At 48.8% G+C, this 23,700-nt stretch overlaps 1 protein-coding gene across 6 annotated transcripts in view; it reads right to left on the bottom strand.

Moving 5' to 3' along the window:
* Nucleotides 1–23,700, bottom strand: part of ATXN7L1 (ataxin 7 like 1) — a 270,996-nt gene that overhangs the window by 5,970 nt on the left and 241,326 nt on the right. For 4 of the 6 annotated variants that reach the window (XM_056118265.1, XM_056118266.1, XM_056118270.1 and 1 more), the window contains 4 exons: nt 23,273–23,532; nt 9,560–9,752; nt 5,467–5,588; nt 3,805–4,113 (listed from right to left, as the gene is read on the bottom strand). In XM_056118265.1, coding sequence (XP_055974240.1) covers nt 3,805–4,113; nt 5,467–5,588; nt 9,560–9,752; nt 23,273–23,532 — 884 coding nt within the window. The remainder of the gene's footprint in view (nt 1–3,804; nt 4,114–5,466; nt 5,589–9,559; nt 9,753–23,272; nt 23,533–23,700) is intronic. The other 2 variants (XM_056118268.1, XM_056118267.1) reach the window with 1 other exon arrangement.

Here is a 23,700-nt window from a genome sequence, read left to right as displayed (position 1 = left end):
AATTTGAGCTCATGAATAAAAGGCACGTGTTGTTTAGCATATGGAGTTCCCCAGTAGCATTTCATTCTTTTGATTTGCATTTCTTTTTTCTTTTTTGGGTCACACCTGGCAATGCTCAGGGGTTACTCCTGGCTCTGCACTCAGGAATTACTCCTGGCAGTGCTCACGGAAACATATGGGATGCTGGAAATCGAACCTGGGTGGGCCACGTGCAAGGCAAACACCCTACCCGCTGTGCTATTGCTCCAGCCCCCATTGATTTGCATTTTTGGGGGGAGAGAAAGTGGTGCTGGTGGTGGTGGTAGTGATGGCTTTGGTCTTTGGTTTTTGGAGTCACACCGGGCTGTGATCGGGGATCACTCCTGGCAGGGTTCAGGGGATCATATATAGTGCTGAGGATCAAACCCGGGTTAACCACATATAGGACCAATGTTCTACTCTCTATTCTACCTCGCTGGCTCCTTAAGTTTTTCTTTTTTCTTTTTTTTTATGGGGGGGCAGTGAGAGTTCAGTCTTTGGGACACAACCTCCCTGTACTCAGGGCTTACTCTTGGCTCTGTGCACAGGGAACACTCCTGGAAGGGCCCAGGGGGCCATCTGGGGATTTTTACTGGGGTTCACTATTTCCAAGGTCATCTTCTCTGTCCTATTTCTCCATGCCCTGAAATGGTTTTTAATGAGAAGAGATCATCTGGTGTTTGGGTGTGGCTGGAAGTGAGAGGTCTGGGGAGGGGGCTCTGTCACATGCACACCACATGGGTCAGAGCAACACCTATATGCCCTGCAGACTCTGCCTGGAGCCTTGTGGGGCTTCCCAGCCACCCTTGCTCTGCTAGGGCAGCTGGGCAACACGGCTCTCCTCCAGCCCTGGACTGCCCCCAGCCTGGCCCTCCCGGCTGCAATATTTTCCAGGGCAGTGATTGGCTGCTGGAGTCCTTAGTTCTGAAGTCTGCAGGGCATGGAAGGGCTGGGATCTAGGAAACAATGCCCAGATCCTTGCTTCAGCCCTTTACCTTATCTTGCTACAGCTTTCGGGATTTTTTTTTTCAAGGGGTAGGGTGGTGGGGGAGGTTGGCACAACTGGAGGTGCTCAGGGCTCACTCCTGGTTCTGCACTCTGGGGACCATATAGGGTTCCGGGTGGCAAACCCAGGTTAGCCACATGCAAGATCTAGTCACTGTGCCATCTTTTTGGCCCCAGCACACAGAGGCGCTTTACCTGGGCTGTGGCATCCTCTGATCAGGCCTCTCTGAGCCTGCTTTGGAATTGGGAGAGATCACAAAGAGTCTCTGGTGTCCACAGGAGGGCGTCAGAGACTTTGGGGCACAGAAGAACATTTGGATGGGGAGGCCAAGAGACACCTGGGGAGCTGAGGCGACCTGGGAGCATCCCCTGTTTCCCAGAGTCTGGAGCCCAGGCCAGCAAACAGGTGCCCTCTGCAAAGTCATCTTTGGGACTGAAAACAGCACCTGCTTCCCAAATACAGATGCCCCAAATCGCTGCTCCGATGATCCAGAGGGGCAGTGGGCTCTCGAGCTTTTACTTGACTTTTCAGGAAAGGAGACTGACTTTTGGTTATTGAATAGTGACTAATTTGAGCTCATGATTAGAAACTATGTGTTGCTTTGTGGATTTCCCCAATTCATGTGATTCCAAATGCATATTTATATACTGGCTCTCTTACTTCTCACCTTGCTCCCCTCTCTGTTTCCCCTGAATTCATTTTCAATGTAGCTGGGGTTCCCCAGTCATTTCTTGGTAACTCTGCTTTTTGTTCGGGAGGAGGAGAAGCAGTGTTGGGGATGGAACCCAGCGCTTCACAAAACCCAGAACATGTGCTGAAGGCTGAGCTCACCCTGGGCTGCAGCATTCCTTCTCTGAAGCAGCTGTTTCTTTCTTTTTTTTGGGTGGGGGAAGTGCAGGGGGGTTTTGGGGGTGGTCAGGCACACCCAGCGGTACTCAGGGCTTACTCCTGGCTCTGTGCTCAAGGAACCACATGCTCAGTTGACCAACATGTGCATTCAGGGTTGGCCACATGCAAGGCAAGTGTCTTAACCACTGCACTATCTCTCCAGTGACAGCAGCTCTTGAAAGTGGCAGGACCTGCAAGCCCAGAGGCTTGGAGCAAGGTGTGAGATCCGGCCCGATTTCCCTCTGCTTGTCTTTTCTCTTTTTTTTTTTAAGTCACATCTGGCGATGCTCAGGGGTTACTCCTGGTTCTGCACTCAGGAATTACTCCTGGCAGTGCTCAGGGGACCATATGGGATGCCAGGGATCAAACAAACTCGGGTCGGCCGTGTGCAAGGTCAGTGCCCTACCCACTGTACTATCACTCAGGCCCCTTTTTTGTTTTTGTTTGTTTTCCCTTTTCCCCCCTGGAGGCTACCCCTCACCCTGTTGAGGCACTGGGACAAGGCTGGGAGTTCTGGGAAAAGACCCCAGTGAGAAGGATAGTGTCTCCCCCGGGCTGCAGGTGGGAGTTTTCTGCTGTGTCTAAGGCGAGCCTCTGGACCCCACTCCCGGCTAGAGCTCAGATGCACTGTGCCCTTGAAAATATCCATCCAAGGAGGGGTACAACTATAAGAGAAAAAGACTGTCAGCACTTTCCTTTTTTTTTTTTTTTGGTCGGGGTGAGCCTTGATGGTGGTTGGAAATCTACATTCTCTCAAGAATCTTGAAAAACGGAACAAATCCCTAGTCAGTACGGAACAAGTGCTCCCTTAGCACCTGTTGCGATGAGCGATGAGTGAATGAATAGATGGATGAGGAAGGCGGATGGTGAGCAGGTGGATTCTCGGCAGCCACATAACCGCACCGTCGGGGACGACACATGCTGTGCAGGGGCTCCCATCTCAGCTGGGGAAGGTCTAGACATACCCTGAGAATTGCCTGCCACTGGCCCAGCCCTTCCTGGCAGTGTTAGGGCCCCCCTCTTAGTGTTAGGACCCCTGCATCTGTCCCTGCTGCCTGCCACCAGGGCTGAGGGACCACAGTGGGCTCTGCTTTTTTTTTTCCTTTTTGGGTCACACCTGGCAATGCTCAGGGGTTACTCCTGGCTCTGCACTCAGGAATTACTCCCGGTGGTGCTCGGGCGACCATATGGGGTGCCAGGGATAGAACCTGGGTTCCTGGCTTGGCTGTGTGCAAGGCAAACAAACGCCCTCCCTGCTGTACTACCGGTCCAGCCCCTCTCTGCCTTTCCTGGGCTTGGCTCTTCCCAGCTGATGCATGGGCAGAAATACATACAGGCAGGCAGAGAGGTTGGGCCGATGCTTGTCATAAGCAGTGGCTGACAAGCACCGGACAGCTCACTTAGGGGAGAAGCCTGATCCGGGAGCTTCCCCGGGAGCTGCTCAGACTACCCTCCCAGGCAATCTCCCTAGGAGACAGTCTAAGGTCGTGCTGGCAAGTGGGGCTAAGGTCCCCAGTCTTTCCAGGCTGATGCTCAGGGAGGGGTGCTGTCTCTCTGTCCACCTCTCTTCTCCCCCTTTGCTGCAGTTGTCCCACGACCCCACGAGTGGATAAGCAAGGACAGGGAGAGAAGAAGGGCTGGGCATAAGCAGAACAAGGGTGGGGTGGCAGTTCACTGTCCTGGGGAGCCCCTCTCCCCTGGGCTGACTAGTTTGCTTCTCCAGATGCCGATATCAGTAGATGCCTGCTCGCTGGGGCCGGGCCCTGGTTTTAGCTGTGCACCTTGGCTTAAGGGCATCCTCCCACACCCCCCACGAAAGCCCACAGATGCGAATCAATGACGGACAGTGCCCATCCTCCCCGGACAGCCGGCATGGAGATGCGGATGCTGACCTGGCTGCAAGAGAATACTGTGCTGGCGTCTCCTGATGCAGAGTTAAATGCTTGTTAAAGAAAAAAGAGTCTTGGCCGTTCCTTTTCTTCCTAATGTCTTCCACGCCCCCATCGGCGGCCATCCCTCCAGGGTCGGGCCCGTCGGGGGGGCCTGGGGTTTGGGCAGCGAGGCTGAGAGGGCAGCGAGGCGCTACGCTCTCCAGAGTTGACACCCAGGCAGCCCCAATGTTGCTCAGAGACAGAAGGTTGGTTAGGCAAGTCCTGAAAAGGGGGGAGGGGCCTGAGGCCCGGGGACTCGGGTTTCTGTGCCTGAGGAGGAAAGGAATATGGAGCTTGAGCTGACAGCACAGCAGGGAGCGAAACACAGAGCAATACATTCCTTCCACGTGTCCGGGAGTGACACCTCGGAGAACACAGGCGCGAGAGGAGCGAGTGAGCCCTTCCGGGGCGGGCTGTCATCTTGGGGGAGAGGGGGGACAAGCGCAGAAGGGTGAATCACCCAGGAATCCAAGGCATGGGGCTCCCCACAGGCAGCGCCATCCTGCTGCCTTCGGAAGGGGCAACACTGGCAGCCGTCAAGGTGCCTTTAGGGGACGTCGGGCAGTTGCATAAATGGGAAGAGATAATAAACTTCTCTTATGGCCCTTGCCTATATTGGGGTGTCAATAGCAAATCCTAATGCAGACATGGTAGGGCTTCCTCTCTAGGTGTCAATCTGCCCCCCACCATCCCGCCAAAACAAGAAAAAAAATGCAGGTCCTCAAAGTTTTTCTGTGATTCATAGTGAAAACGGACAGTGTGCCACGGCTGCCGGACAGAGAGGAGAAACTGGGCAGAGGGTTAAGTGGCAGCCTCTATGCCCAGACGCATCCCATTTCTTAGAAAGGCCTTTCTTGCCTTCCCTGGGCTTCAGTGGGGTAGGGCAAGGGTTTCCTGTCATCTAGACTGAGACCTGAGGAAGCCAGGGTGCTAAGGGACTTAGACGTCACCCAAACTCCCCTCTGTAGGAATGAGGGGCGGGGAAAACATTTGCTTCAAGCCTTAGGCTTCTCCAGTGAACTGTGAGGGGCTGGAGAAGAAAGGGCCCTTGGAGAAGGGAACAAAGCACAGGCTTAGGTGGACAGAAGCGTGAGGAGAGGTAAGGAGAGAGTTCTAGGCAGGTGTGAAGGGCCAAAGACAAGCTTAACCAGCTCCATTGCATTCCTCAGCATCTGCCCTCTTGGATGCTGTACATACTTTTTTCACAGGACCTTAAGCGGTTAGAAATTGACCCACAACTAGTATTAGTGCAGACCACATAGCATTAACTGTACAAACAGAAGCATTATTTGTAACATCCTCCAAAGGCCTTAGCTATAGCCCAAAGGTCCTCTAACACTGTTCAATAAACAGCCTCTCATCTAAGGTCCTTTTCGTTTACTTTAGAAGATCACTGACACAAAGCAACTCCAGAGAAGTCACAGCAAGATTAATAAACCATGTGTCTCTGAAAATCGGTCAGCAAACTATTAAGAACCCGTGTTTAAGAATTATGAATTGTTATCATAGAGCATTTTTTTCTATAAGAAGCCAATATTCATTTAGAAAGTTGGAGTTTAGGTTCTTGGTGTGTGCGTGGGGGGTACAGCTCTGCTCTGATATTGCCAAAAACTGCTCACTTACTTCCACATCTGTGAATTCAAGTGTTTTTCTACCATGGAGTTTAGTGCGAGTCGAAAACGATCCCATCTTCTATCAAACACATAGTACCCACGTCCCATGAGGCGACTTCCAAATGAGCAAAACTGTGAGGAAAAAAACATTTAAATTTTGATTACAGGTTAATAAGCTAATATAAACCATAGAGAGAAAAATAACATTTGCATAAATATACACAGGGGCACAATTTTACACAGAGAAGCAACACAGCACCGGAGCCAAAAATATTCCTGTGCTGTTTCAGTTCGAGCTCTGTATTTTCCGTAGATGTTCACGTTATGACTCTACAACAGCGACATTCGGTTATCTGTGGCACCAAGGGCTACTTTCTCTCCACCTGGGATTGAGCTAGTAATTAAGTTTAAAACAACAGCAACAAAAATAAAACAAATAGCAACAAAAAAACCCCCAAGGCCTGTGAGGTGGCTGGACCCTACAAGTCAGACCTTGCATGCAGGAGGTCTTACACCCACCACAAATGGAAAAAAAAAAAACCTACCAAAAAACCAATAGCCGCCAGTGATTTTTTCAGCTCTACTTGCTTAGACACACACACACACACACACACACACACACCACGCATGCACACACGCACACACAATGTGTGCAAAAAACCAACAGCCGCCACAGTGATTTTTCCAGCTCCACTTGCTTAGACACACACACACACACATACACACAACATGCATGCACACACACACACACGTGCCCACACCAGCATCCAGGAGAATTTTTCAGCTCCACCTGCTTATTAGCCTCTTATCTCTTTTCTGAAAAAACTCAATGTCTCCCTGCCTCTCTTCACAGAGACAGCAACTGCCTGTTCTGATGTTCCAGGTCTTTTCCCAACGGGTCACTCATTTCCTCTCCATTGTCCACAGAGTCACTTCACTTCTGACTCGCCTAAACTCCTTCCTTTCCCAGTCTTGACAGGGTCCCCGTCTCCCATCGAGACTCACAGGCTACGGGGACCATATTGCACTTTCATGTTTAGGTGTATGCTGTTCCCTCTATTCTCGATCACTCTCCCCTCCCATAGTGGCCCCGTCAAGACTCACTTCCAGGGGCCTTTGTCTCCATGGCACCCTTAAGGCATCCCTGGTTCCTTCTCACCTTGAAGTCTCGACCCGGCTGCAAGCTGCTGAACACAATACCTACATGCCGGAGTCTGTGAGCATCATCTAAAAGGCTGCACTTCTATATTCTCCTTCCTTCTCAGTGGGAGGGCAGTTGAGAGCTGGACTAAATAATGGACTAGAGACAGCTAAGTTCCTACAAATGTTGAAAGCAAACCATCCCATTTCACACACATGACTGAAAGATGAGTGGTGAGATATTTGATTATGATGTCAGGACAACCAGAAGGCCAGTCGACAGAACTGGAAGAAGTGGCCTCTGAGAAGGTGACATTTGGCTGGCCTACAGCTCAGGCAAGTCTGCAAATGGCTCTATAACTCAAGCACAGCAGCCCCTTCCCTTGGCTCCCAGCAGCTCCCTGGCCTCCATCCCAGACACAGTGCTGTATTGGCTCTCAAACCTTCCTGGAACCAGCCCTTGGAACAGTTCTCAGGAGGAAATGCAAGCTCGTCCCTTTGTTTTGTTACTGCTTGTATGCCTCTGTGTGTGTGTGTGTGTGTGTGTGTGTGTGTGTGTGTGTGTGTTTGTTTTGGGGTGGAGGTTGCATTAAAAGGCCGCCACCCATCATCCAATCTGACGACTCTTGCCCCTTAAGTGCTGACTGACCAAGGATGCCAACATGCAGAGGGCCCTCTCTAGCACAGACGTGGTCCCCAGCAGCATTGGGCGTGGCTCCAGCCTGAACATCTTTCCTTCCTCTATTGCAGTGGTTCAGCACACACTAACAAAAGTTTATTAAAAAATGACTGAATCCATTCACTGACCCTGAGAGAAAGGACAAGACAAATGAATAAGCCAGAAAGCCTTTTTGCTTCAGTCAGTGAACCATGAAGGGTAACCCACGCAGACCCGCCTAGACAAACTCACTGTCACCTGGCAGCGTGTCATCTGGGCAAGTGTCTGCTTGGGTTCGAGCCTGGCCTGCACTTGACGAGGCCTGTCTCTCATGCAGACTTGGAAGCTGCAAGCCTTTTTTTTTTTTGTCTTTGCAAATGATGCAGCTAAGTCAATGAAGACATGGGTTTAGTGGAGGAAAGGCTCCTGCTTCTAACTGCGCAGACACCTTGTGCAGAGCTGTAGAAGCTGGCTGGGTGAGCCCTGAGGCAGGTGGAGCTGAAAAATCTTCCTGTTGGTGTTGGCATGTGTATGCGTGCGTGTGTATGCCTGTACATATGTGCACATGTGTGTGTGTGCGTGTGTGTTGTGTTTGTGTGTGTGTGTGTCTAAGCAAGTAGAGCTGGAAAAATCATTGTAGTGGCTGTTGGTATTTTGGTAGTTTTTAGTTTTTCTTTTTTCCATTTGTGGTGGATGTGTGAACCTCTGCATGCAAGGCCTGACTTGTAGGGCCCAGCCACTTCACAGGCCTTGGGGTTTTTTTGTTGCTATTTATTTTTGGTTGCTGTTGTTTTAAACTTACTGCATCCGTCAGTAACCATCCCACTCCTTTTGGCGAGAAGAACCAGAAGAACCATGATTGTGTAGGCGGGCATGAAGCACTGAGTGGGATAGTCCGTGGGTCTCTGCCCAGAACCTTGGGGCAAATCAGGGCTGGTTTCATCATGCGTCACTCCCCTGCTACCCACTGGTCTATAGGTAGACATGGGACATGAGGTTAAGTGTGCTAGGGTCTTCTGCAGAGAGATTATCTTCCTTAAGACAGGAAATAAGAGAGCAGCTTCAAGGAGAAAATCCCTGACTGCAGACCCCCACCTCTCCTGTTTACTACAGGGCTATGGGTGGGGCGAGGCACTGGACTCAGGCCTGACACGGTGAGACTTGAGTGAAAGGTCAAGTAGGTTACAAAGGGTCTCCAGAACATCTTAAAGTCAGGGAGGAGCTGAGCCACGTCCACACCCACCTACCTCCTGACCCCTCTTGTGTGAAGACTAAGAGATCATTGTGGGTCTTCTATGTAAGCGGAGTCCTCCAGTACTGTCAATGAGAGACAGGTCTTGTCTTCCCTGACTATTCAGGGACCGATCAAGTAGGCAAAGTTCCAGGTGGCCTCAGGAATAGGCAGTAGCTTGGTATTTGCTCTTCACCCAGATACAGGGAGGAGGGAGTCTCACCCTGTTGTGATGCAAGATCACCTTCACAGATCATGGGATGGAGACAGTCACAGTAGACTTGCGACTCAATCCCAGGGCTCAGGCTGGCTGGCAGCAGAGCAGAGAAGGAGAGGTTGGGGGTGGTTTGTGTGTTCCCTGAATCTGACGACAGCATCTGCCATTTCCTTCTCTTCTCAAATGCTCATCAAGGAAACCCAGACAAGTGTCTAGATCATGGCCCCCCTATCTCCACCTCATTGAAATGGCCTGAAAGGTGAGTATGGACTTTTTTCCAGGAATGGCCTTTTTGTTAATCAGCAATCATGCTGACATAAAATGCTTTCTCTTTTCAGTATGCACGTGTGCGCGCGCGTGCGCGCGCGCACGCACACACACACACACACACACACACGGTCCACACACGCCACCCAGTTCTGGTGCCACTTGGTCACACTTACTCATAACAATACAACCAACAGTGGAGAAGGCAATGAGGGCCGGCACCTGGCACGCTCCGAAGTCAGCCAGCTCCAAAGCAGCAAGCTCCACTCACTCTCTACAGTGGAGGCTGCATTTGGAGATCTGACAGGTAAGGGAGGTGAGTATCCCCCGGTTCTCAAGTATGACCCCTGCAGCATTGACCACAAACACTCAAGTAGCTTCAAGGATGAACACTGGCCAAGAGCCCTTGCCTTGCCTTTGGCGAGCTTCAAAGGCCAGTTCAGGCGCTCATTTACCTTCAGGGCAAAGCCTTGTTGTGGAACAACCAGCCAGGCAGTTTTGCCTTAGGAATGTGAGCTGTCTGCCCGCCTCCACCCCACAGATGCCCGAGGGGAGCCAAAGGCACAGAAGGAAAGGAAGGGGGGGCCTACCGCGAGAGGTTTGGGGTGGTGGGTGGAGAACTGACAGTCTAACTTCTCCGAGTCTTCAGCTGCGTCCATCTCCCCTTCATCACTTGACAGTCGGCTGGCGAGGTCCCCTCCGGCTGGGGGCAGAGGAGGTTCCGGCGTGTAGCCACTGTGATTGGAAGACGTGCTGCTGCTTATGCTATTGGCAGATGACGGTCTGAAGGCAAGTGAGAACCAAGAGAGTAAACTTTTCTGATAACATGACCCACCCAGTTTGGGGGCATGAAGAAGGCAACCGAGTCAGCCTGCCCATAAGTACAGAAGGGCAGGTCAATGGGCCACTGACCCCAGGACGAAGACGGAGAAGGTGAGTATCACCACCAGACCTGGTGGAGCTGAGGCCGCCCAAGCTTCCATTCAAGCTCCAGGGACCCTGGTAACAGCATAAGCAGGTTGTAAGATGCGGTGGGGGAACAGTCAGTTTAACCTGCACTTCAGTTAACAGCTCTAGCCACCTGCATGGGAGGAGCATGCATCAGCCAGAGTTACTTTCATCTGGAAGCGAAAGCTCACAAGAAGATCAATCAAGAAGGTGATAATTCAAACCAATCAATCAATATCAATGGAGCCTGGGAGTGTGGCTCAGCGGGAGTGCACCTGTACTTCATGAAACTGGCACCACCAAGAAACAAAACAAAACAAGAAGAGATACCCCCAAATCCCAGCCCCCTCCACAAAAAGATTAGCAAAGTCTCAGTGATGATAGTCCGATAAGCACTTTTTCTGACATGATGCAATTTTCATAGCGACATGGAAAAATGATCCTGTGCAGGAAGGACGCTAAGTCTCTTATTGCCCTGAGTCATGCCTGGATTTTAACACCAAGCAACATGCAGTTTAACTGTATCTCCTGAAGATGGTTGTATTCATTTCAATCTTTTATTTGTTTTTGGGCCACACTCTGTTGTGTTCAGGGCTTCCTCCTGGCTCTGGGCTCAGGGTACCACATGTGCTAGTGATCAAACCAGGATGCAAGGCAAAGCTGGGTACAAGACAAGCATCTTACCCACTGCACAATCTCTCTGGCCCATTACAATTTTTATAGGGATCCTCATGGTGCGGGGAGGGAGGTACTCAATGGGCCCTGTGCTCTTTCTTCCACTTGAACTTCCACTCTTTGGGCTCCCATTTTTATTTGGGCCACGCCTGGCAGTGCTCCGGAGTAAGTCCTGGCATGGTGCTTAGGAGTGTTCTCCCAGGAATGTCAGGGATCACGCTGCATTCAAAGCATGTGCTCAGTCCTTGAGTTATTGCCCTGACACCTGGCCACTAAATTACTGATAAGTCACTAGACCCAGGGGCTGCACAGCTGGGTCATGGTAGATGCTGAAGAAATATTTTTCTTGGGAATGGGAATAACTCAGTGGTAGAGAGCATGCTTTACATGTATGTGGCTCTGCAACACATCCCCAGCAGCCCCAATTGCTTTTTTTTTCCTTAATGAAGGAATGAATGAATTCCTTGTGTATAAACAGACCATCCATCTTGATTATGGCTAAGCTTGTAGAAAATCAATAGCAATACGAAAGGTAGTGCTACATGCTTCTCAAACAGTAAACACACACACACACACACACACACACACACACACACACACCCCGATGAAAGTAAAAAGAGGAATAGTTAAAGTGAGTCTTTTGTTATTGTAGTTGTTCATTTGTTTCTGTAGTACCAAAGCTTGAAACTGGGGTTTCATAAATGCAAGGCATGTGCTTCACCCCTGAGCCACGTCCCTGGCCCACCAAGTTAGTTGTTTTTACTAAATCTATACTTTCATCAGGTGGTTGGCCAAGAATGAAGATGAGTGAAAAAAGAAGTTTGGGGAGGCGGGAGGACTGAACTTTAAAAGGAAATTGTTTTTCAGCCAGAGAGATAGTATAGAGGGTAGGGTGCTTGCTCTGCACGCGCCTGACCGGGTTTGATCCCCGGCATCCCATACAATACCACAAGCCTGCCAGGGATGAGTCCTGAGTGGAGAGTCAAGAGTAACCCCTGAACACAAATGGATAAGGCCAAAAATTCTAAAAAAAAAAAAAAAAATCAAGGAAGAAAAAAAAATTGCTTTTCTTTATTCTGCTTTGAAAGCTGCCCCTTTGAGCAATGTGAATCCACATAGCTGCTAGGATGTTTCTCCTTTCCACCCTGGAGCCTCTAATTCTTTGAAAACTTTTTTGGTGTCAAATAACTAAGTTCAACCAGATTTCAGCAGTCACTCAAGAACAAAAACCCCAAAGCAGAAACCACCCAAATATCTACCAACTATTGATGAGGCTAACAGGGAGATGAAATATAGCAGATATGGTATATGTTTGCAATGAAAGTGTAGTTAAAGTATTTAAAAGGAATGAAAATCTTGATGCATGCTACACCACAGATGCACCCTGAAGACATTTTGCTAAGTGGAATAAGCCAGACACACAGAGGGTAAGACTGGACAACTTCACTTAAATGAGGTGGGGTACACACCAAGAGTGAAATTCAGAAACAAAAGTAGAAGAATGGGTATGTGGCTACCGAATGTAGCCTGCCCACACGGCAGAGTCTGGCAAACTCCCCGTGGCGTATCCAATATGCCAAATACCAGTAACAATGAAGGGTCTCATTCTCCTAACTCTGAAAGAGCCTTGAATATGGCACTTTTAAAAAAAATCTCAGGGCTAGGATGAAGGAGACGTTACTGGGGCCTGCTCAAGGCAATCGACGAATAACAGGATGGTTGTGATTGTGATTTTGTGTGGGTATGTGGAGCTGGGGGGCAGGTGGGATGGGGAGTTTGTGCTGAGTGGGTCTGGTCTGGGTAGGGATGATGAGGCATAAAGGCAGATGGCAGTAAAGGCTACAAAATAATATGGATGAATTTAAGGCTACTTAGACACAGTTAAAATGGTAACTTATGTCTGGCCTATTTTACCACAATGAAAACACACAAAACAAAAGCAAGGCCACAGTTCTTCAGTGCCATTACGACCACTCTATTGGTGTGACTGTTTTATTTATTATCGTCTGTTTATTTATTATCACCTCCTCTATGTAGAAAAACAAAAATATCATTCATTTGCCATGTTAAAGATCTATAGCACTGTAGCACTGTCCTCCCATTGTTCATCAATTTGCTCCAGCGGGCACCAGTAACGTCTGCACTGTGAGACTTGTTACTGTTTTTGGCATATTGAATGTGCCACGGGGAGCTTGCCAGGCTCTGCTGTGCAGCCGGGATACTCTTGGTAGCTTGCTGGGCTCTCCGAGAGGAACAGAGGAATCAAACTCAGGTCTATAGGCCAGAGAAAATACCTCACAAGCGTGAGCCCGGACACCTCCAGTGTCAGAGGGGCTACTACACTATTGCCCACTTGCCACCAAGACCCACATAATGATGTAAATTAGAGAACACCAAAGTGCATTAAGAAAACAGCATGCACAATCCTGCCGCGCAAAGACAAGTGCTTTTTGCATTCTGGGTTATGTCCGGCCAGGATCATGTGCTATGCAGGCACAGACGTGCATTTTTTTTTTTTAGGGACTGGAGAAGACTCTATCTACTATATGCAGATTTGCATAAAAATCCAGACATCTTACCATGTACAAAAAAGCCCTTTATCATATTTAGTATTCCCCACTGACTTATAGAATATATAATGGACAAGTCTCTGGATGGACATTTAAGTTGTTTTTCCATACTTTAAAGGTTTTCTTATTGGGGGGGGAGGGTATACTTGGTGCTCAAGGCTTACTCCTGGCTCTAAGCTCAGGGATCACTCCTGGCAGGGCTCAGGGGATCATATGGGGTGGCATATCTGGGTTGGCTGTTGCAAGCAAGTGCCTTACTCACAATACTACTGCTTTGGTCTTCACATACTTTTTGAAAGTTCTTTCTGTTTTGGCCCTTTATTATTTTTTTTAATCTTTTTTTTCCCAAATGGGATCACTGTGAATTACGTTACAAAGTTATTCCTAATGAATGTTCTTTTACTTTTAGGGGATACACTTGGTTGGTTCTGGAAAGTGCTGCTCCTGGTTTGGTACTTGCGGATCATCCCCTCCAGTGCTCAGGGACCCATGAGATGCTAGACATCAAATCTGGGAGTCCTAAATGCAAATCATACGCTCTAGCCCCTGAGCTCTCTCTCTGGCCCTCACAGGGTCTTCTGAAGGTTCTCCTAACTACCACAGGACTTCCATATACTCCTGCAGTACATGAAAGTGAGCTGGTTAATTGTGTTCATAGTATTATATGTATAATATACTATCTGTATTACAATGACATTATATAACATAGTCTATAACTATATTATAGTACATAATATAGTATATAACATTGTATATAACATATAATAGCTTAACTTTTTGAAGAGGTCTTTTCAATTTATTACAAACTGATACCTGCAATCTACTTCAAAATATACCACCAGAAAATGCATTGAAGTAAATATTATTGCAAACATTACCACAACTCTTACAATTAGATATGCGGGTTCATTATTTTATTCTCTCTACTATTCTGAACAAGGGAAAATGTTCATGACAAAATGAAAAAAAAAGAGAAAAAGAAAAGAAAGTGAGCTCGTGGCGCAGGTTTATATAAGAAAGTGGCTGAAGAACTTCGCATTACATGAGGCTGATGGATCAAATGCACTTACGTTGTCCTTTCCCTTCCAAAGTCCTAGTAAACTCCTAGAAGTCCTAGAACTCCGTCCCAAAGTTCTCTCAGTCAGGAGAGGAGAGGGATTAGCCCTGAACAAGAGACCAGCAGAGGTGTGGGGTCAGTTTCAAAGATTTCCAAGCCTCCATTTAACCCCTAAATCCATAATGAAAAGCTTATTCAGCTTGCTGATCACTGCTTTGGAAAACGGCAAGAAAAAAATCAAAGAAAGTGTGTGTGTACATGTGTGCGGGCATGCATGCGTGCGTGCATGCTTGCGTGCGTGTGTGTGTGTGTGTGTGTGTGTGTGTGTGGCTTTTGCAAAGGACGAGGTAGTCCCCTCCTTCACAGGGACCATGCTTGGTCTGGCTGTGTCCAGCACTGTGGTTGCAGACCGAGATGAAGCTGAGAGAAACTGGAGAGGGCTCGATCTAAGGGCAGTGCAGAATGGCCCCATCCAAACCTGGGCTGTGCCCATGAGTGCACTGTGATAGTGCAGAGGGATCAGAGAAGTCCTGAAGGCTTATGACAGCTGATAGAATGTTCTACTTAGGGGAACAGAGTGCTAGAACAGTCAGTAAGATCAGCCTTGCATGTGATCAACCTGGGTTCAAACCCTGGCAACCCATATAATCCCCTGAGTCCTACCAGGAATAAGTCTGAGCAGGGCCAGGTGGGGTCGAAAAATCAAACCCAAACAAAAAGGTTTCTAACAATTTAAGAATCTGTTGTGGCAAAGTTTTCTGCTGCCAAGATCTGAAATATCCTCACTGACACAAGTGTCAAAAAGAGATTTCACTGGTATTTCCTAGTATGTAATAAGGCTGGAGAAGTGTTAAGCGAGGAAGAGGAGAAGATCAAGTCCGGAACCGCTGAAGCAGGATCCCGGGACCAAACTGGAGCTGCCAGTTAGGCTCAGTGAGGACTGGAGCAGAGCAGAAAGAGGACAAAGTCTAAGCAGGTGTCTTCTCTGATTCCTCATATGCAGTTCCTGCTGCCACTTCCCTTACCTCTGCATCAACTTGGCAGCCAAAGAATGAATCAAACTGAGAAACCAGATTTTTTTTTTCTGGGGGGGGGGTCACACAAGGCGATGTTCAGGGGTTATTCCTGCCTCTGCACTCAGGAATTATTCCTGGCGGGCCTGGGGGACCATATGGGATGCCAAGGATTGAACCCGGGTTGGCTGCGTGCAAAGCAAACACCCTCTCTGCTGTGCTATTGCTCCGGGCCCCCCAAACTGCATTTTTTAAGACACGGGGCTGCGAGGCTGAGGGGAAGGGTTGGGAATAGGCTCCCCCTAGCATGATCCTTAGTGCTTCCTTCAGGCATACCCCAGACAGGATTCTCCCCTGCAGGCACTGAATGGTTCCCCGAAGAAAGAGTTCCATGATTGGTGACCTGATGACTGTTGAATGACAATCCAATCAGCCTGTGACAGCCTCTCCTCTATGCAGGCATGGCCCAGGACTGCAGATGGTTCTGGACCATCTGCCACATGAAACAGAACAAGTATGGCATGTAGGAACACACAGAGGAAACACTTGGAGGCAATGAAGCTGACAAAGAAAAGAGGAAAAATGGAAAACCCTGTCTTCCTAAGATGGGAGGATGGCATCTCTCTGCAAAAAAAAGAGCAGGGATATTGGAGGATAGATAAAGCAATCACATAAACACACTAGGGAAAGGGGGGGGAGGGGAGAGGGAGAGAGACGGAGAGAGAGGGAGCGGAAGAGAGAGGGAGAGAGAGGAGAGAGAGAGGGAGAAGGAGAAAGAGAGGGACAGGGAGAGAGAGAGAGAGAGGAGAAAAGAGGGAGAAAGGGAGAGGGAGGGTGCAGCTACTAGGCCACAGCTACTACGCCACCTGTCTGGCACATGGTCCATCAGGTTCTGTCCCCAGCACCCCATATGCTACCCTGAGCTCCACCAGGAGTGATCCCTGAGTGCAGAGCCAGGAGTTAACCCTGAGTACTGCTGGTCTGGTCCAAAATCATACAAAAACAAAAACAATGCCTGCCCCCCCCCCCGAATCCCGAACTTGATCATTATTAGCAAATAAATGGGAATCAAAATATTATTCTTGGGGCTGGAGAGATAGCACAGGGGTTCAAGATGCTGGTCTTGTTCACAGCTCACCGAGTACTACATATAGTCCACAAATACCAGATATACCAATCCCCAGCACTACATCTAGTCTCCTGAGCACTGTGAGGAGTGATTCCTGAGAACAAAGCCAGGAGTAAGCCTGAGAAGAGCTCGGTGTGGCAAAAAACAAAAACAAAAACAAAAAAACCCCACAACAACAACAAAAAAACCCAGTAACCTAAAACCAAACAAAATTTTTATTTATTTATTTATTTATTTATTTATTGCTTTTCGGGTCACACCCAGTGATGCTCAGGGGTTACTCCTGGCTCTGCATTCAGGAATTACTCCTGGTGGTACTCAGGGGACCATATGGGATGCTGGGAATCGAACCCAGGTCGGCCACGTGCAAGGCAAATGCCCTACCATTGTGCTATCACTCCAGCCCCAAACAAAACATTTTAAATAAAATTCTTCAAAGCTCAGAGCCACTGAAAAAAATGTCTCCAAAATTCTGTGGGGAAAGGCTTTTTAATCCAATTCACTACTCAGACTGCTTATCAGCTAAGTGTGGGTAGAATTAAAAACACTTTCAAGGATATAAGAATTCTATAAATTGACCTTGCAAGCACCTTTCACCAGAAGCAATGGAGGAACAATCCATCAAAAATCAAAGAGCAAACCAAAAGCATGGGCTCCAAAAACCGAGGTTCCGACAGAGACAGGATAAAGTTCCAATGCGGCAGAATTATTCTGCATTTTCCAGTACTACTTGATTTTTTAAACTAAGAGCCTGCTTTGATATCACTCTGACTTAAAAGTGAAGTTTAATTAAGAAAAGAAAAAAAAAAACCTGAACACAGTAGGAAGTTCCAGCTACAAGAAATGAAAGAGAGAAGATAAAGGGAAGAAGATCCTAGAGAGTAAAGCAGAGCCTAGAAACCATGCCGCCTCCTCCCGAAGCCATCTCAAGCCCAAACCAGCAAATCCTCAAAAGGCAAAGTCCTGTCGACCAGCCTCCAAGGAACAAAAGAGGGAGTCACAGCCTTTGACTTCCTTCTCCTCCACCTCCTCCTCATTATCCTCGCTGACACCCCTCTTGTCTCCATTATCAGGGCCCCACAAAAAGAACTGCATCTTGAATGCCAGTTCTGCATTGAAAACCATGCTTTTGAGAGAGATGGGAGAACATGAAAGAGGGATGGTGTGTGCACACACGGGCACATGCGTGTGAGCTGGGGTCTCCTTGGAGGCTGCATCCCCTGGGCCTGCATGCACCCCGCTGGTGATGAAGGAAAGGAGGTGCCTTCAAGGCCTTCTGGCTCAGCTCACTACACTCCAGGGTGCAACCAGCTTGTGTCTCTGGAAAAAAAACAAAGCTGGGCAAGGAGGGGTGGGACACAGGGCCAACTGGGCATGAGGCCCTGTTGAAAGTCATTCAGAGTCATTAAGGGGGCATCCATGCCCCGTTTTCCCTCTATCCATCCTCTGTCTGTCCCTCTCCATTTACCCATCTAGTGGAAAAACAATGTATGTGAGGATGGTCCCCGTCCAGTTCCACTCAGGGGAACTTAGGGACCATCCCAGCCCTGTTAACTGTGGGTGCTTGAGCATCTTTCTGAGGGTTTGGGGGTGAGGGGGTGAGTCTGTTGCCTTGACCAAGGGCAGGGCCTACACACACGCTCACTTGTGGCATTCAGGTTCTCATCAGTGAGTGCTGCCTGTACCCAGCATTCTGTGACGAGGTGGAAATGACACTTGACCTCATCTGCCTGCCTTTAGGGATCCCCCAACCCCCATATTCAGCCCCAGCGACAAACCCAAGGCCAGGGGTTCACCTTAAGGAGGCAGAAGCCGAAGGTATTCTCACTCCACACTCATCTCGGCCCTTTATTCTGTGACAATGACTTAGTGTTTTTCCTTTTCTTGTTTATTTTTCTGTTTAAAATTATGTGTGTGTAGGGGCTGGAGCAACAGCATAGCAGGTAGGGCGTTTGCCTTGCACACAGATGACCCAGGTTCAATTCACAGCATCCCATGTGGTCCCTCAAGCACCACCAGGAGTAATTCCTAAGTACATGAGCCAGAGGTAACCCCTGTGCATCTCTGGGTGTGGCCCAAAAAGCAAAATAAAATAAAATCAAATAAAAATTATGTGTGTGTAGGCCTGGAGAGACAGTGGGTAGGGCACTTGCTTTGCATGCAGCCTACCTTGGTTCAATCCCTGGCACCCTATATGGTTCCCTGAGCACTGCCAAGAGTGATCCAGGAGCGCAGAGCCAGGAGCAAGTCCAGAGCACAGTTGGATGTAGCCCCCAAAGCAAAACAAACAAACAAACAAACAAACAAACAAAATGTGTGTATGTATATGTGAGTGTGTGCGTGAGAGTGTGTGTGTGTGTGTGTTGTGTGTGTGTATGTGTGTGAAGGGCTGCAGAGATGGGACAAAGTTTAAAGCACTTGCCTAGCACGATGCATTGACAACCACAAGCCTAGTTTGAATTCTAGCATCACATATGGTTCCCCTAGGTACTGCCAGGTTGGATTCCTGAGTACTGCCAGGCTAGGGCCCTGAGCACCCTGAGTGCTGGGTGTGACTCCCTCCCCCAATGTTATTAGGTGATTATGAAAGAGAGACATAGAAATGATTATTCACATAAAAGATGTCAAAACCATGGGCCACTTCCCACGGGGTCATTAAAACGGTGATTCATTTTAGTTTATAAACTTTCCAAGAATAAATTTTCCAGCTCTAAATCAGAAACACTCCTTGTCTTCTAGAACTAGCAAGATGCCTCCGTCTTCTGGAAGAACTTTAACCTCCCGACTTCCACATGATCTGGTTGAATCTTTCCACCCTGTTCTCTAGAACCTGAGCCAATAGCCCGGACGATCACTGGATTACAGAGCTTTTTCTTTTGCGATTCTCTGGGGTGAGTCACACTCCTTTCGTTAGAATCTCAGCGGCAGTCAGTTCACCTAATACTTGGTCACAGAGAGGGAGAAACTTTCCAAATGCCCATCCTGCTAGGACGCTGGCAGCCCACGTTCATACTCCTTCAGGTCTCTTAGCCTGCCCCCTCCCCACCTGAATCTAGGACCTTCCTTTCTCTCCCTGCTGCCCTTGATAGGCTAAAACTCACTAAATGTTTGGGGAAACCCTACCCAGTAATTCTCAGCCAATGAGGCTGGAGGTTCAATTCTTTGCCAACAGGACCCAAGGATGTGGTGCTGGTGGGGTCCTGTGGGCCAGTGATCAAGGAATGATTCGTTCCCCTACCCTCCGCTTATGAGTCACACCCAGTGGTGTTCAGGGATGACTCCTGCTGCTGTGCTCGGGATCACTCCTGCCAGGGCTTGGGGACCAAATGGGGTGCCGGGATCAAACCCAGGTTGGGTGTATGCAAGACACATGCCCTGCTTGATGGCCCTTTTTAGGAAGGAATTCTCAATGGTTGCAATTGGGAATATAAGAACTAAAATGCTTTCAAGGTTTACAAAAGAGATGTATGAAGTACTTTCACATGTTCTACAAAAGGTATTCATAAATACAAAGGTAATCATAAATACAAAAGGCATTTATGATTGAGACTAGATTATTCATGTGTGACTTTTTGAAATTTTTGGCTAATAATGGATGATGAAGTGATGTGTCTTTGAAATGCCTTAGACAGGGAACAGAGAGGTAGTACAGGGACTAGGGACCTTGCCCTTGCCTTGCATGTGGCTCATCCCAGTTGCCACCCCACGTCCCACCCTGTGCCTCATGATCCCTGAGCACAGAGCCGAGAGTACTTCAAACAATCCTCAAAATGCTCGAGCGGGCCCAGTAACGTCTCCATTGGAGATTTTGTTGTTACTGTGTTTGGCATATTGAATACATCACGGGTGGCTTGCCAGGCTCTGCCGTGTGGGCAAGATACTCTCGGCAGCTTGCCGGGCTCTCCGAGAGGGGCGGAGGAATCAAACTCGGGTCGGCCATGTTGGCTGCGTGCAAGGCAAACGCCCTAATGCTGTGCTATCGCTCCAGCCCAATCCTCAAAATAGTAATAATTTTTAAAATACACATTATTAATGAGTAAAATAAAATATTTTAAGCATCACATTAGTAGACATTAAACCTATTATCCTTTTTTCAACCTTTGGCTGGATAGTTTAGGTCTCATCCCAGTCTGAAATGAGTGAAGGATGATTTCATTCATCATAAACTTTGTAACAGCATCCAAAACCTGGGTGTTTTCCAGTGCCTCTATCAACCTTGAAAGGCACCCACAGGGGATGGAGAGACTGTCTAGGGGTGAAGGTGCTTGCTTTGCATACAGCTGACCTGGTTTGATTCCTGGCACCTTATATGGTCCTTGATAATTACCAGGAGTGATCCTTGCACAAAGAGCCAGGGGTAAGCCCAGAGCACGGCTGGGTACAGTCTCCCCTCAAAGAAAAGAAACCTTAAAAATTAGTATGCTACTTGGGGCTGGAGAGATAGCACAGTGGGTAGGACGTTTGCCTTGCACACGCCGACCCAAGTTCGATTCTCAGCATCCCATATGGTCCCCTGAGCACCGCCAGGAGTAACTCCTGAGTGCAGAGCCAGGAGTGACCCCTGTGCATCGCCGGGTGTGACCCCTCCCCCCAAAAAAGCAAAAAAATTAGTATGCTACTAACAAGTTTACAGTGCTCCTTGGTCAATCCACTTCTACTCTAGAGAGAATTTTTGCTGATTAACCCATTTCTCTCTCTCTTACTCTCTCCCTCCCATCTTCCTTCCTTCTTTCTTTCTTCCTTCCTTCCTTCCTTCCTTCCTTCCTTCCTTCCTTCCTTCCTTCCTTCCTCTTTCTTCTTCTCATTCTTGGTTGCTCACAGGTTCCTCCTGATTCTGCACTCAGGAATTGCTCCTGGCAATCTCAGGGGACCACAGGGGTGCTGGAGATTGAACCCAGTATGGCTAAGTACAAGGCAAGAGCCCTGCCCCCTGTACTATGTCTCCAGACTCTTTCTCTTTCTTGTTTCCCTAAGATAATAGGATCACCTGACATTTCTCTATAGAGAGACATTCCTCTAAAAGGTAAACCAAGAAGGAACAGAAATAAGAAACTCTTCTGTATGGGGGTGGGCTGGGGGTAGGGGGTCGTGCCTGGGTTGGAACACAGAGTGGCCAGAACCGCGCTCAGCGCAAATGGAGTGCTGGGAATTTAAACTCATGATCATTCACTTGCAAGGCTGAACGTCAGCTCTAAGCCAGAAAGAGGAAACTTCACAGCTCAGATGGAGTCACTATGCCTCTACACTGGGACCCTGTATAGAATGAAAATAGTCTACACTCGCAAAGAAGTGCGAAAGCCCCTTTAACCATGAGAGTGTTAGTGAGTGCCAGCTGAAAATCAAACCATGACTGGAATACACAGGCCCTCCATATATATAGGTTCAACCCACTCATCCAGACCTGCATGAGCTCAGGGCTGGCTGTCAACAGAATCGAAGACAGAATCCTCTCCTTGACTCTTCAGACAGGGAAAAATCCTTACCCAGTGTCTCGCATCACAGTGGGCTGTGATCACTTACAAAAGCAGGGTGGGCTTGGGGCTGGAGTGATAGTACACAGCTGACCTGGGTTTGATCCCTGGCATCCCATATGGTTCCCCAAGCACCACCAGGAGTAATTCCTGAGTGCAGAACCAGGAGTAACCCCTGAGCATCGCTGGGTGTGGCTCAAAAAGGAAAAAAAAAAAAGAGCAAGGTGGGCCCTGTTACAGGCTCAGCAATGATGGCATGAGGCAAGGGTGTGAACGAAGGCAGGGTGAGGGTTTGGGATTCCTAAAGGGCTGAGGCCAACATCTTCACCCCAACCAGGTGGTCGTAGCTGTCCAACTGGGTCATGCTTGACCCCAAAAGACATGTTCTCGAATGTTTGCTTCTCCTTTAAAAATTCCACTACTTTCCCTTCCCATTGAAGTATGTTCTTTCTCCTTATACCTCCGCAGACTAGGCAATTATCCCCCTCTGAGCTGCAATCCCACCTGCATTAAAGATCACCAGCGAACACCACGCTCAGCACTTCTCCTCTTATATTATTAATGTTTCCTTCTTGGGAGGTAGCGGAGATTTCAATTTCATCTCATCCTCTACATGTGCCATTCTTGAAAAGCAGGATTTTGTTTCACCCAGAGTCAGTCCTCGAAGAATATTTTTTTTTTTTGGGGGGAAGGGTGTCCCGCCTGGTGTCCGGGAAGGAAATGAGTCTGCCTCCTGCAGCAGCGTGCCAAGCAGACGCGTGAGCATTTTTAAATGACTCTGCATCCCAGGATGGGTTTGAACTCCTGCTCTCAGATCTTTCCTTTCCGTCTGGGCCAGCCAACTCAGACCCCAGATAGGGAGGCAGAGCTTTCTTGGCAAGGAGGAAAAGAGAAGGACCCAGTGCCTCAATGACGGACTCCAGCTTCCCGCCCACCAGATGTAAGAGCAGCCGTGAGGGGTGTGGGGGGGTGGGCGGCAGAATTCACACAGCACCGGTGTCAGCATGTGGGCTCCTCGGAAGAGCTGAATACCCAGTCACCCCGAATTCCCTACTCTCGGCTCCAGAGACTGCAAATCAGCTCACAGGCCAGGAATCCAGGAAAGTTGGCGACTCATACACCATCCCTCCAGGTATTCATTTCCAGCTGCTTCTTGCTCAGTGAAAACAGCTGTCTAAGAGGCCTGCTATGAAAGGGGATGAGGGGGGGATGAGGGAGGAAGGGGATGGGGGGGAGTGGGGAGGGCGGGCTGGGAGACAGGTCCACGAGGAAGATGACAGCTCAGCCCGATGCTGGAGGTGCTGGTGCAGCCCCTGAGGCCCAGAACCCACGAAGCCACACAGCTGCCTTTCAAAGGGGGGAGCTATTGCCACTTCCATAAAACACCGGCTCAGACCATGCAACAGGACTCAGGGCTTCAAGCAACCGGGCAGGACTTACCGAGGAAGCACAGAGTTAGGTGGTCTGGATTTTGCAGGGGAGGCGACTTTAGGTTCTGGCCCCAAGCTCCCTGAAGATCCCGGCAGAGTCTCCGGCCCCGGCCCAGCAGCAGGGTTGGGAAGCACCTCCCTTGTGGAAGCCAGGAGATGCTCTTTATCTTTAACTTCTTTTTCCCGGGACTTGGCTTTGTGTTCCGCCAAAAGGAGGTCGAATTGCTTTTTCCGGCCCGGGACTGCCCTCCGATGGCTTAGCGAATGTGTCTAAGGAGAAGAGAGATGAAAAGCACAGCCCCTTTGATCAGCACATAAACCTGCTTCCCCAGGCCCCTGTGTCTGTCTCAGAGACACAAATTCAGGAGGATTTGGAGGTGCTTGCAAAGTCAACTTCAAGGCAACAACAGCTCCTGTTCTGTGGCTGGGAAAAAGGCA

The sequence above is a fragment of the Sorex fumeus genome, unplaced genomic scaffold, assembly GCF_029834395.1.
Source record: "Sorex fumeus unplaced genomic scaffold, SorFum_2.1 ptg000037l, whole genome shotgun sequence".
Classification (NCBI taxonomy): Eukaryota; Metazoa; Chordata; class Mammalia; order Eulipotyphla; family Soricidae; genus Sorex; species Sorex fumeus.
Note: the sequence above shows the minus strand (reverse complement) of the source record. Positions and strands in the feature narration are given on the sequence as shown.